The sequence below is a fragment of the Desmodus rotundus genome, chromosome 2, assembly GCF_022682495.2.
Source record: "Desmodus rotundus isolate HL8 chromosome 2, HLdesRot8A.1, whole genome shotgun sequence".
In the NCBI taxonomy this organism is placed as follows: Eukaryota; Metazoa; Chordata; class Mammalia; order Chiroptera; family Phyllostomidae; genus Desmodus; species Desmodus rotundus.
The window spans coordinates 79919106-79932711 of NC_071388.1; the positions used below are offsets into that span (position 1 = coordinate 79919106).

Here is a 13606-nt window from a genome sequence, read left to right on the forward strand (position 1 = left end):
ATGAAACTAGACCACCTTCTTATACCACACACAAGAATAAATTCGAAGTGGATTGAAGATTTAAATGTTAGACCTGGAGCCATAAAAATCCTAGAAGAAAACACAGGCAGCAAAATCTTGGATGTTGCTCCTAGCAATATTTTATTGGTTACATCTCCCCAGTCAAGGGAAACAGAAGAAAAAAAAAGTAACAAATGGGACTACATTAAAGTAAAAGGATTTTGCACAGCAAAAGAAATCAACAACAAAAAATAAAAAGACAGCCCACAGAACAGGAGAACATATCTTGTAAAGGGTTAATACATCTTGTAAAGGGGTTAATAGTCAAAATTATAAAAAACTTAAAAAATTCAACATGAAAAAAACAACCCAATTAAAAAATGGGCAAAAGACCCGAATAAACACTTCTCAGACAGGACATACAGATGGCCAATAGACATATGAGAAGATGCTCAATGTCACTAATCATCAGAGAAATACAAATTAAAACCACAATGAGGTATCATCCCACGCCTGTCAGAACGGCTATCATCAATAAATCCACAAACAACAAGTGCTGGCGAGGATGTGGAGAAAGGGGAACTCTTTTGAACTGCTGGTGAGAATGCAAATGGCTGCAGCCACTGTGGAAAGCAGTATGGAGATACCTCAAAAAATTAAAAATGGATCTGCCTTTTGACCCAGCAATCTCACTTCTGGGAATATATCCAAAGGAACACAAAACACTAATTCCAAAGAACATAAGCACCCCTATGTGCCTTGCAGTGTCATTTACAATCACCAAGTTATGGAAGTATCCCAAGTGTCCCTCAGTAGGTGAGTGGATAAAGCGGGACATTTACACACTGGAATATTACTTGGCTGTAAAAAAAAAAAAGGAGAAGGAAGAAAATCTTACCCTTTGCAACAGTCCTTTGATAGGACCTGGAGAACAGTATGCTAAGTGAAATTAGCCAGCTAGTCAGAGAAAAACAAATGCCTTATGATTTCACTCATATGTGGAATCTATTCAACAAACAGCTCACAAGGAAAGTGTGGACAGACTTTTAGATGTATAACAAGATGACGGCTAGTGAGGGTGTTTGAGGCAGTGGAGGGATTGAGGAAAAAGAAAAAACAAGTCATAGACATGGACAACAGTGTGGGGATTGCTGGCGGGTGGAGATACAAGGAGACTAAATGGTAATGGAAAAAAATATAAAAGACAAAATTTTTAAAAAGTAAAAATACTGAATGAAATTAAAGTGCTTGAATTGTCTATTGAAGTTTTGTAGTGTTAATAATACTTCTGGTCTAAAAATTTGTAGTGCTAAATAATACGTTAAAAATATTTATTGTAGCCTTGGCCGATGTGTGTCCATTGGTTGGGCGTTGTCTGGCAAACTGAAAGGCCACAGGTTTCATTCCTGGTCTGGGCACATGCCTGGGTTGCCGATTCTGTTCCCTGTTGGGGCTTGTGGAGAGGCATCCAACTGATGTTTCTCACATTGATGTTTCTCACCCCCTCTAAACTTAGTGAGCATGTCCTTGTGTGGGAATTAAAAAAACCTTCATTGTAGCCAAATAAAATATAGAATGTATTAGTTGAGACTTGAAAATTACTCTTTTAAATACTTTTCTACACTCTTAATTGTCTGTCTTCCAGTTGAGTATAAGATCTCACAGGTGTATTAGAAGATATGACAAGAAGTGACACTTACTTAGAGGAAGTGGTCAGATGCACCAGTTCACAGTGATAAAGAAATCCTTGAAATCTCATGGGAAAAGTGTAAGCCTTTCATAGCTTATAATGACTGGTGAAAGTTATGTTGCTCTACAGTTTTGACATATTTGTGCACCTTCCTGCATTTGTGTTTACCGTTAACGTTTTTTAAGAAAATGCACTATGTTCATAGTAATATAATTCAATAGGTAGGAATTTTGTTATTTTTTTAGTTGTAATGTGATTAACATATGGGGTGACTGGAAGGTCATATGAAATGAGCATCACAAGCACATATTTATCAAAAAAAAAAAAACCCAGTTGATTTGAAGTTTAGAGCATCTTAAAATAAGCCATGTGTCCTCTGTTGTATTAAGTTCATTGTCATTTAAATGCTTAATGTTCCTTTTATTTTCTCTGGGGATAAGGAGTAAAAGAAATTACTCAGTTATTTTCCTGGAACAATATCAAAATTTGTGTCTGGCTTAACACATCTGACCTTACACTCCTCAGAGGAAGTGAACACGTGTTCTGTGAGTAATCCCCTAGATAAACCTGCAGCCAAGCAAAGGAATAGTGAGATCAAATTCCAGCGTTTTTTCTCCACTGAAATACAGTTTAGAAACTACATTATCAGGCTTCTACCCTTTATGGTCAGTTGTGGTCTGGTGGAGACCACCTAGGGAGAAGGGGACAGTGGAGGTGGGGGTGACTGAGTTGGAGAGAGAGTTGGTGGTGTTGGAATTGTGGATGAGAATGTCTGGATTGCTCCTATGAGATACCCATTTTGAAAGCTGTGTTTCCAGTAGTAGTTACCCTCGTTTGGTCAATCCACCATTTGAAAGTGAGTAATAGTAGGTAATACAGACTGGCCTTGGATCATTATTATTCTTTCCAGTGTACAAAGCTAAGTAGAAAATTTAGGGACTGTTACTCATGACCCTATTAGCAACATTTTCCCCTTAATGTTAGGAGCGCCTGAGAAAAAAATCATTTGAGGACTGTAAACTAATTTTTTACAAAGGAATTCTTTCTTTAACTTAAAAAATAAAGCATTCTGTTTACTTGTTTTAAAAATTGAGAATTGGAAACATAAAACTCTTTAGTGTAACTGCTGACCTTTGAAGGGAAACTATTCCCTGGGTTGTACCCTTTACAAATAGAATAGCATTGCCCTTGGGCCAAATGAAACCCAGCCAAGAACTAACCCAGATCTTCAGTCTGAGATAGCCTAGCCTTTGCGCTCTTACTCACTACTTCTCGACCTTGACACTGTTGACATTAGCATGGGTCAGCCTATTTGGGGGCGGAGGGAGCTGTCTTGTGCATTGTGAGATGTTTTAGCAGCATCCCTGGCCTCTACCCACCCGGTGCCAGTAGCACCCCACCCCCTCTAGTTGTGACAACCAAAAACGTCTTCTTCAGACGTTGCCAGATGGGAGGTAAAATCAGGCCTGCGGGGTCCTCCCCCTACTCCACTGTACATTTGTGAGTACAGGAAACAGTGATTCTTACATTATTATTTATCAATTATTATTCCATATGAACAACCGTAGGCCTAGTTTTGCCCCACCCTGTGCATTAGGTGATTTGTTGATAAAGAATATTTTCCAGGTTTTTGCTTTACTTTAAAATATTTTGTCATATTGTAAGTATTCTGGTGTAGAATAGGCTTTACCATTAAGAACTATAAAAATGGATGGGGAACACATCGTCTAATTTGGGAGTAAAAGTGAGGACAGTCTTTCTTTGATTTGAGAATTCAACGTCATGACCTTTGGGTGCCTAGTACAGTGTTTTCAGACTATTAGGTAGGGGCTCTGCAGTGTATCAGGAATATAGAGCTAAGACCTATACGTGCTGGAGTGTATAGGGTCACAATGTAAAATAACAGAGAAAAGCATGTGAAAACTGGCCTACTGCATATAGGTAAGCCCAGCATTCCCTTTTGTACTGGCATATTCTAAACCTGTACCTCGTAGCAGTAGGTGTTAAGCCAGTCCAGCTAAGCTATTTAGCTAGTCAGGTTAAACTTACCAGGTAGTTTTTGAAATATGAGACATTCAAACTTGTTCCATGCAGTAGATTTGAGACTTTCTTTTAACCTTGGTTTTTGACGTGCATCATGTTGTTTGCAAGAGGAGGAAGCTCTGAACTCCATCACGTATTTTAAAACATTGTTGGCACATTACTTGTGGACTGTTCATGCCCCCCCCTCTGCACAAAATGCTATTAAAAAGACAGCTCCATTTTTTCTTCATCAGCATGCACATTCAAGTCCTGTTTTTCATCAGTTAGTATTTATTGTGTTAACTTGTGAGGAAATTATGCTTTATGGAGGAAAGGGCAAGAAATGTTTTGTGTATTTATTGAGACTCAAACATAACATGAACATAAAGACATCTAAAAATTACTACTAACACTCTGCTTATACTCTCTATGATCATCATTTTAAAATCACAACCTTAAGCAACAGCCTGTGGGGAATATATTAAAAAATGTGACAACCTGCCATTACTAAGTCAAGAATTCAGCTGTTAATGGGAAATTCCTGGCTTTCTGAAATCCATCAACACTCTCAATCATTTAAAAAGCTGCCTTAGTTTCCGTTTACTAAAGAAAATGCATTTGTATTCCAAGTTACTTCATTTATTCAATGGCCACTTTTTAAAGATTGAAACACTTACAGAAATCATGTCTTTATGTACTTATTGGTAAAAGAACATTTTTAGACTAGTTCCATAATGTTAGAAACTCTGGGTTGGTTTTTTTTTCCTCTGAGAAAAAATGTTAATGATTGTTTAAAAGTTATTTATATTGCAATTCATTTATTTTCACAGTGAAGGTTGTATACCCCTATGTTTTCAATTTAGATGATATCCAACAGATATTCAAGATATTTTTGTGATAGTTTCAGGGGAGATTTGGGGGGAATTTTTTTCTTCTGAGTTGTATAACATTCTAAGTTTTATATTTGCAAAATGTCTGTGGGTATATCACAAAACCTCATGTGTTTATTTTATGGCGCCTTTACATATTATATTATTGAGCTGCTACGCCTAGTTCTCATGTGTGGGGTGAAAGCAGGTGCAGAAGATCTGTAAAGTTTCGAGTTGACTAAAAAGCTAAGCTTTACGTGAGAGAGAGAGATGTTTATAAAGCCAGGTTGCTGGTACTAACTGACCTTTAAAAATAGACTTAAGTAACAGTACTCACATGCATCTGAGAATTAAAATTTTTTATCAACAAAAGATTTAAAGTATTGTCATCAGAGTTTAGGTATAATTGTTTCTTCATTAAAGTTACTTTTGAGACGAATTTGAATTTCTTTTGATAGGTTAATAAACCTTTATTTTGCAAGTACTACTTGCTAGATGCTAGGTTGGGTTCTTATTCATAGGCCTTTAAAGCTTTCATCTGTTCTAGTAAATGATACCAGCACTACATTGTTCTTAAAAATAATTCAAGATAATAGAAAATTCTGTTACAGCCCTCTGTATCCATATTAAGGTTAAAACATAGCAATGTCCCTTTCAATATCGCTTTTTGTGTAATTACTGAATAATTCCAAATGATGATTATCAGTAGTTCTTTTGAAGGGGAAAATACTATCATTTTAAAACGATGTCTTAATCTTCCTATTAGATAAAATTTATTTAAATCCTGTCATCAAGGAATGTTAAATTGTAGAATTGGAGCAGCAGCTGAAATCTCTTAATCAATATTACATGCCTCCTGCTCAGTAAAATAACAAATTTTATAATAAAGGGAAGGAAGGATGCACATTTCTTTATTTTTACAAACAGTATGTTAAGTTATCTGAGTTTCCATATCTAGTTTCTGAAAAAACTTTCCAGAGTATATAATGCTGCTACAAACGCATTTTTCCTAATCTTTAATAAGCATTTAACTTAATTTTTTCTTATCATTTTGTAGGGAAACAATGAGGTTTTGGAGAAGGATTACTAAAAAGTCAAATTTAGTAGAATATAAAATTAAGCTTCAATAACTATTGCTTTAATGCCTCCAAGGAGTGCCTTGCATGTGTAATATGGTCAATAACTGCATAATCTTTGGTGTATATTAAGTGCTTTTAGAAATCATTCGTCTCATAGATTTTAGAAGGGGTTTGTGATATTTGTAAATAAATAGATGAAGCCAATCACATACTTTCATTTTGATAGCTTACATTTACTTTAAACAGTTACTGTGAATTGATACTCTTAAAGATTGGATTTACGACTTGTATTTATATATATAATTTTTTTTGCCAAATTATGTGTACTTCTATTCCAATTCAGATTGGAAGGTTTTTTGAACTCATAAATTATAAAGATAATCATTGATTATTTTGACCTAATCTGGCTGCTTTTGGCTCCTGTGCATAGATATACTAAGAACTCTGTCATCTGTTTTTATCTTGTATAAGGAGTATTAGTGGTATAAAATATCTAATACCATACTTATTTTAAAAACTTCACCCATATCCTAATTATACATAGTATAAGGTAAAGATGTAAGGATAATTTATTGTTCTTTTACCTCTTTTTAAAGGTGATGGATGTGGACATACTGTACTAGGCCCTGAGAGTGGAACTCTTACGTCCATAAACTACCCGCAGACCTATCCCAACAGCACCGTTTGTGAATGGGAGATTCGTGTAAAGATGGGAGAGAGAGTGCGCATCAAATTTGGTGACTTTGACATTGAAGATTCTGATTCTTGCCATCTTAATTACTTGAGAATTTATAATGGAATTGGAGTTAGCAGGACCGAAATAGGTAGGAAATTTTCTTGTAAATGTACATGTAATACATTATTGCCCCAAGTTTTAAAATTAAAGCAATTTTTGGTACTTAACGTTGAATAACTATGGTGTATGGATGATACATGGGAAATTATTAAAAGCATGTGTGAAAATCTCAAATTTGAATCTTTTGGGAAGAGAAGATTCTTGTCTCTTCATTTACTTTTTCTTATAAGCCTATGTTTGTACCTTTGCAACAAAATGCCACTTAATTTATTTCTAAGAAGGAGAAAGTTAATTATCTCACTTTTTTTGTTTTTCTTTGATCATTTTATGTGCAGTTAAAGAATATAAGTATAATTCACACTTCGGAAGCAGTGTATCATTGTCATTAAGGGCATGGGCTTTTGAGGTAAACTTCTTGGTATTTAATCCTAACTTTGCTGTTAGCTTGCTCTGTGGCTCTGTGCAAATTATCAGATGTAATTATCTCACTTGTAAAATAGGAAATGAACTCATCCATGCTTAGAACAGTACATAACATACAACATATATGCTTAGTAAATATTAGCTGTTAGTGGTTTTGCCCTTAGCTAGGAGCAGTGGTTCTCAATTATGGCCACATATTAGAGTCACCTGGGAAGACTTTTGAATACTACTCCATATATACCTGATCCTTACCTTAGACCAGTTGCATCAAAACTGTTTGGGTGGAACCCATGCCTCAGTGTTTTAAAAGGATCCCAGGATCATCTACTTTGACCTTTGGCTTAGAGAGCAGCACCTTTCTCTGAAGCAAGAAAGGTGGAAAATTTTGTAAGGCTGTTTTGGTGAACTATCGAATTCTTTGAGTTTGTTTGGAAACATTTATTCGTGCAAGTGTTTAAAGTGTCTTTTTAGAACTATAATTGGAACCTAGTATCTTGTTCTTTAAGCATCTTGTTGATCCTCTGGCTTCCTCTATATCTATAATCAGATACTTTATCTCTTCTCTACTTTTTGGCCTCTTTTATCTCTTCTCTACTTTTTGGCCTCTTACCTACCAGAGGTACAATTCCTGCCCTCCTTCCCTGACTGTTAATTGATAACCTCTTTGGTCTCTGAGTGGACTCTTGATTAACCTGGTACCTTGATCACCACCTGCACATTGCACATTGCGTGAGCACGTGGTTTAGGATAAGCTTTTAGGAACTCAAATACCTGAGGACCTAGAAACACTAGTACTGGAACACTGATAGAAGACAAGTGGATATCACATGCCTCCTGAGGTGATGCAGTGGAGACTGAATAGTACCACATGAGCTCTCTTGAAACAACAATGAAAAAAGGTGAAACACAATGTGATCGAACACATAACAGTTTACAGGAAAGGAAAGAGCTAGAGAAACACATTATATCAGTCCTAAAGCCTGTATAGGCATGCTTCGGTTTATTGCACCTCACAGATGTTGCATTTTTTTACAAACTGAAGGCAAGAATCGCTACTAGCAAAGAGCTTATGACTCACTTTAGTGCAATACTTGTTTATTGCAGTGGTCTGGAACCAAACTTGCAATATTTCTGAGGTATGCCTGTATATAAATGGCATTTAAAAAAAAAAGATAGGGGAGGAAATAGAAGGAACTGTCAGACATTGAGATACATCTTCCCAAAGTAATGTGTGGACCTTGTTTGTATCTTAATTTAAGCTAACCAACTGAAAGAAGACATTTTTAAGATAATTAGAGAAATTTTAAGAGGAATTGTATATTCAATGATTGTCAAGAATGATTGCTTTTGGTGTGGTAAATGTTACTTTTTTTTTTTAAGATCTAACTTGTTAGAGACATTCTGAAGTCAAATGTCTTGGATTTGTTTTTAAATATTTCAGGGAGAAAAAAGGTAGGAAGAAAAAAAGGTAGGTGAACCAAGAATGACACGTAGATGAAGCTGATCCGTGGGCACACACACAGTTACACTCTCTTCTGCTTTCATGTACTGCATTTTGCCGTGTATAATGCACACCCACATTTTTGTGCACATAACCATTGTTATGCCCATGGTATGTAATCATTACACCCAGTATAATGCACGTCCTTATTTTTCTCTCAAAAATTTGGGCAAAAGAGTGTGCATTAGACACTGCAAAATTCTCTCTTTTTGAAAATTTCTGTAGTGAAAAGGTTTTGTTTTGTTTTGTTTTTAATAAAAGAAGAGGATTATACACGTATGTTTGGACCATAATTAATGTTACTGGAAAGGTTGAGTGTCATGAGAAAAATCTGAGCACAGAGTCTAAATTGCTCACTGGGTTCTCATCACAGCTCCAGGACTTATGTACTAAAAGTCCTTTCTGCACGTCATTGGCCCAAAGTCGTCATCTGCATTGTAGGAAGATTAGATGCAATGATACTTTGAAGTGCTTGGGATATAGTAGGTGCACAGTAAATCTCAGCTTTCTCTTATCCATTGTTTTTGGTTTTCCTTGTTCTCTCTTCACCTGGGCTAATAAAAAGCTGCAGAAAGGTGAAGGGCATTGAGTGATGATGATTCCTTTTGGATTTAGTTTGCCCCCTTCCCACCACTTCCTACTATAGACCCCTTCTCCTCCGTTTGGGTAGCAATGTATGGTCAGTGGGAGAACGGTAACTATCTTGGCATTGCACAGAAATAAAGATCATGTAAGAATAGTTGTTTAATGTTCCGGTTAATATAGGTATGCAGAGAATTACAGAATAGAAACAAATACATTGTGGGCATCAGGATTCCAGTGATAATGGTAATGAATCTTTTCCCTCTAACATCTTTTCTCAGTGCCCTTTTCAAATAGAGGCAGGCCCAAGCATATTGTATTTTCCCTATAAAAACAGTTCCCATAGATTTGGGAAGTTTTGTCTATAATTGTTAACTTTGGGAATTTTCCCCTGAGAGACAATATTATGGAATAATGAAGAAAATGAAAGGGAGAACAGTTTCTCAAGGAATTATTTCTTTAATGCTAAATTCCTTAGAATGTTTTAACTGATAAGGCGCTTTTGGCTACCTGGCAGTTGGACAGTTTTTTTCTGTTCTCTTAGAAATACGTGATATTCTTTAAATAAATGAGTTTATTATGATTTTATATAACTACATTCTAAATTGCTTAACTTTCCAGAAATCTTTGTGAAATTAACTCATGGTAGTGACACTCATTTCACTGACAGACAGGATTGGCCCCGTACAGCTGAATTACGTTCCTGTGTAAGGCAGGCTGTATTGAAATAAGAATATTCCATTGTGCCTCGAATATTATTTTCTTTATTATTCTTCAGTTCCTGGAATCTGAGACATAGCAGTTGCTCTATAAAGGTGAAATGATGTAAAAAATCCATTTGCCATTAATATTAACCTTTTTTATAGATACACATATATCTCCAAACTCTATTGCATGTTTTTTTCTTTCAGTATTTATACATTTTCATATTGATCCATAGACATCTGCTAATATAACTTCCCCATGGATATTTTTGATAATTAGTCCAAAGATAAGTTTTAAAAACAAGTATTATTAAAAAGAAAAGCATTTGCTTATTTGTAACCTTTTCCTACTCTGTATTTTCTTCCTATATTGTGCTTAAAATTTTCATTTTAAACAAACTTTTTTTGGGAGGATCTCTAAAAAAGAAGCTAAATATTTTAAAGCCTAGTAGGTATTAAAGAAAAATACATTTCATAGAAGAAATGTAAAAGTATGTGTGTCTGTGTATTTAGTTATATTTATAGTTATACATTCTGTCTTATATATACTTCATCGAAGGTAGCTTTTCAGGTTACATCTCTTAAAGCCTCAGATGATGTTTATAAAGGGGAAAACTGAGGGCCTTTGAGTTTATTTCATAAATGATTCCATGTCTCTTGCATTTCCAGTTTCTCTTTCTCTATTGTTTGTCCCTTGTCTTTATAATGTGTTTAGGTCTTCCTATTTTAATAGGAAAAAATATATTTTCTTTCTCTTTACCAGCAAACCTCTTGAAAAAAAGTTGTATTGATACTAATATTACATACTTAACAATGATAATGATTGCTAACATTTTCTGAACTCTTACTCTGTAGAGTCTAGGCTGATGATGGAAATAACTGCCATGCATGCAATGCTTGCTATGTGTCCGGTACTGTTCAAATCACTTTTATCAGTTAACTAACTTACTTAGTCTTCACAAGAACCCCTGAGGTAGGTATTGTCATCACCCCATTTACAGATGGGGAAATTGAGGCACAGAGTGATTAAATAACTTGTTCAGGGTCACATAGCTAAGTCAGTTGCTAAGTGGGAATCCATCCTTCACAGTCTGGCTCCAAAACTGATGCAAGTTTTTGGCATGCTTGATTTCATGGAATCCTGTAAGAATTCTATACATTATTTCCCTAAAACATAAAGAAGTAAAAAGTCGGAGAAGATAAGCAACTTGTCTGAAGTCACGTAGACAGAGTTGGGACTTGAACTGAGATCTGGATGACAGCAAAGTCCACAGCCTCAGCCACTCGGCCTTTTAGAGTGATAGGTACCAGCTCTTCCTTCTCAGTCTTCTACTGTATGATTGTTGAAACTAGCAACTTTTTTCTTTACCTGTTTATTTTGACATTATTTCAGACTTACAGAAAAGTTGCAAGAATTGGATCATTGCCTGTTTTTTTTACCCAGATTTTCCAAATGTTACTAGTTTACCACATTTTCTTTATACCCCCCCCAATTTTTTCTAAACTGAGAGCAAGTTTCAAACATAATGTCCCTGACAGCCCTCCCCCTGTACTAAAGTGTTTAATCCCTAGAAATTTAGGACATTCTTTTTACATGATCATAGGACAGATATCAAAATAGGAGGATTTAACATTGATGTTATACTAGCCTACAGATCTTATTCAGATTTCTCCAATTGTCTAAATAGTGCCCTTTATAGCGAAATTAATTCTCAGATCATGCATTGTATTCGGTTGTCATGTCGTCTTTTAGTCTCCATTGTTTTTGTAAATTAAAGGCAAGGGCAGTTTCTATGTTTCTCCTTGATTTCATGACATTAACATTTTTGAAGTTAATGGGCCAGTTATTTTGTAAATTCCTAATTTGGTTTGTCTGATGCTTCCTCATGATTTGATTCATGGTAAGTGACTTTTGGCAGGAAAACCCCAGAAGTGATGTCCTCAGCGCATTGTATCAGGAGGCACACAATGTCAGTTTGTGCCATTACTGGTGATGTTTTTGATCCCTTGGCTAAGATGGCATCTCCCAGATTTCTGCACTGTAGCTGTTTCCCTTCATCAGTACTCATCTTGTGGGAAAGTCTCCTTGAAATGATGTAAATACTCTGTTACTCATCACACTTGTACCCATTCCTTTTGGCATCTATTAATGATTCTTGTCTGAATCAGTTGTATTATTATAATTGTCATCAAGTGGTGATTTTCTAATTTCATCATTCTTCTGTGTTCATTAGTGTTTTTCTACTGAAAGAATGAGCTTTTTCTTTTATGTCAGTGTGGACTCATGGATTCTTATATTAGTCCATGGTTTTATAATCCTTAATATTTATTTTGATTCTCAGATTGTCCTAATTTTCCAGTGGGAGCCTCTTTACAGCTTTTATGATGTCCTCATAATTTTTTGAGTACTCCCTTCTGGTCTGGCGTAGGATATTCTAGATTTATCATGTACTTGCCCTACCCCGGCCCCGAAATCGGGCATTTCTTTGAGGAATCCTTGTTCTTTTTAGTGGAAAATTGGTATTAGAAATCTGATCTCTAAATTTAGACCAGTGAGCTGTCATGCTCTATCAGCAAACAGATTTAGTAAATAGATGTGTGTATACAAAATATACGGGTTCTGGCACAAATAATGCCCTTTTTAAATACAACATCTTTTATTACAAAATCATGAGCATGTCATTCTGTAACATAACAATATCATACTCAAGCAAACCATATGTCATTTTAGGTGAAATGTTCAAATTAAAACTCTAAATTATTACACCCATATTATTACCCTACCAACCACACTCAGTGGGCGTTACTTCTGCCAGTCCCTGTATACGTTACCCATAGTATATCTATTTTTATAATTATCTACCAATACTTATTAAAAAGCATGTATTCATACTGCAGTGTTTAATTCTAATCTAAACTATTTTCTGTGTGAACTATACTATACAGAAAATGGTTTCAGGATAGCTAACCTATGCTTCCAAATCAAGGAAGCCCGCCCCTGTAACTGAGGACGTAGAGTCTAAACACAGTGTTCAGAACTGCCTGGGCTACTTTCCCCCCACCACCTCCCACCCTCCAATGTGGTTACGTTTTCCATTTCTGGTAGTTTTGGTTCATTTACTTTTATGCATGTTCCATTTTAGGTTATTTTCCTCTATTCTTGTTGGTTTTCTTTATCCTTTGTTGAGTTTCACATTAACGTGGTTCTCAAAGTTAGAGCTATACAGTAAGATAGTGTACACTACACTATTTGTTTATCTTCACTCAAGGACATGCTTACTGATTTTAGAGAGGAGGCAAAGGAGGAAGAGAGAGAGGGAGAGGAACATTGATGTGACAGAGAAGATTGATTGGATGCCTCTCACGTGCACTGACCAGGGACTGAGCCTGCAGCCCAGGCAAGTGCCCTGACCTTGAATTGAACCAGTCACCTTTTGGTTTACTGGTCAGTGCCTCAACCAACTGAGCCACACTGGCCAGGGCTGCACTACGTTTCTTCTTCCTTCCCACCTCCATCCAACCCTTGTAGGTAACCAATTCCATGAGGCTTTGTTTTTTTCCTTTTCTACATTTCTTTTTTTGTATAAGTGATACATTTATATGATTTTATTTTTCCCTTATACAAAATGTAACATACTATTGGTATTCTTTTCTACTTCCTTTCCCCCACCCTTCAACACCCTTCAACAATGTATCTACTAGGAATCATTACAGTTCATAGAGATGGTCCTCATTCTTTTCACGGCTACACAGACTGCAGAGTGTGGATGTACTACTACAGTTGTTTTAACCACTCTTGTATGTACGGGTATATAGGTTGCTTCCAGTATTTTACAATTACAACAACTCTGCAATAAATAACTTTATACATACATGTTTTTTGTATTTTTGGAGATGTATCTTCAGAGTAAATTCCTGCAGTAGACTTAGTGGTTCAAAA

The 13606-nt window shown here is 35.7% G+C and overlaps 1 protein-coding gene across 2 annotated transcripts in view; it reads left to right on the forward strand.

Moving 5' to 3' along the window:
• The window catches only part of DCBLD2 (discoidin, CUB and LCCL domain containing 2), an 89014-nt gene that overhangs the window by 18738 nt on the left and 56670 nt on the right, over positions 1-13606 (forward strand). For both annotated transcript variants that reach the window (XM_053918309.1, XM_024558178.3), the window contains exon 2: positions 6257-6484. In XM_053918309.1, the coding sequence (XP_053774284.1) occupies positions 6257-6484 (228 nt within the window). The remainder of the gene's footprint in view (positions 1-6256; positions 6485-13606) is intronic.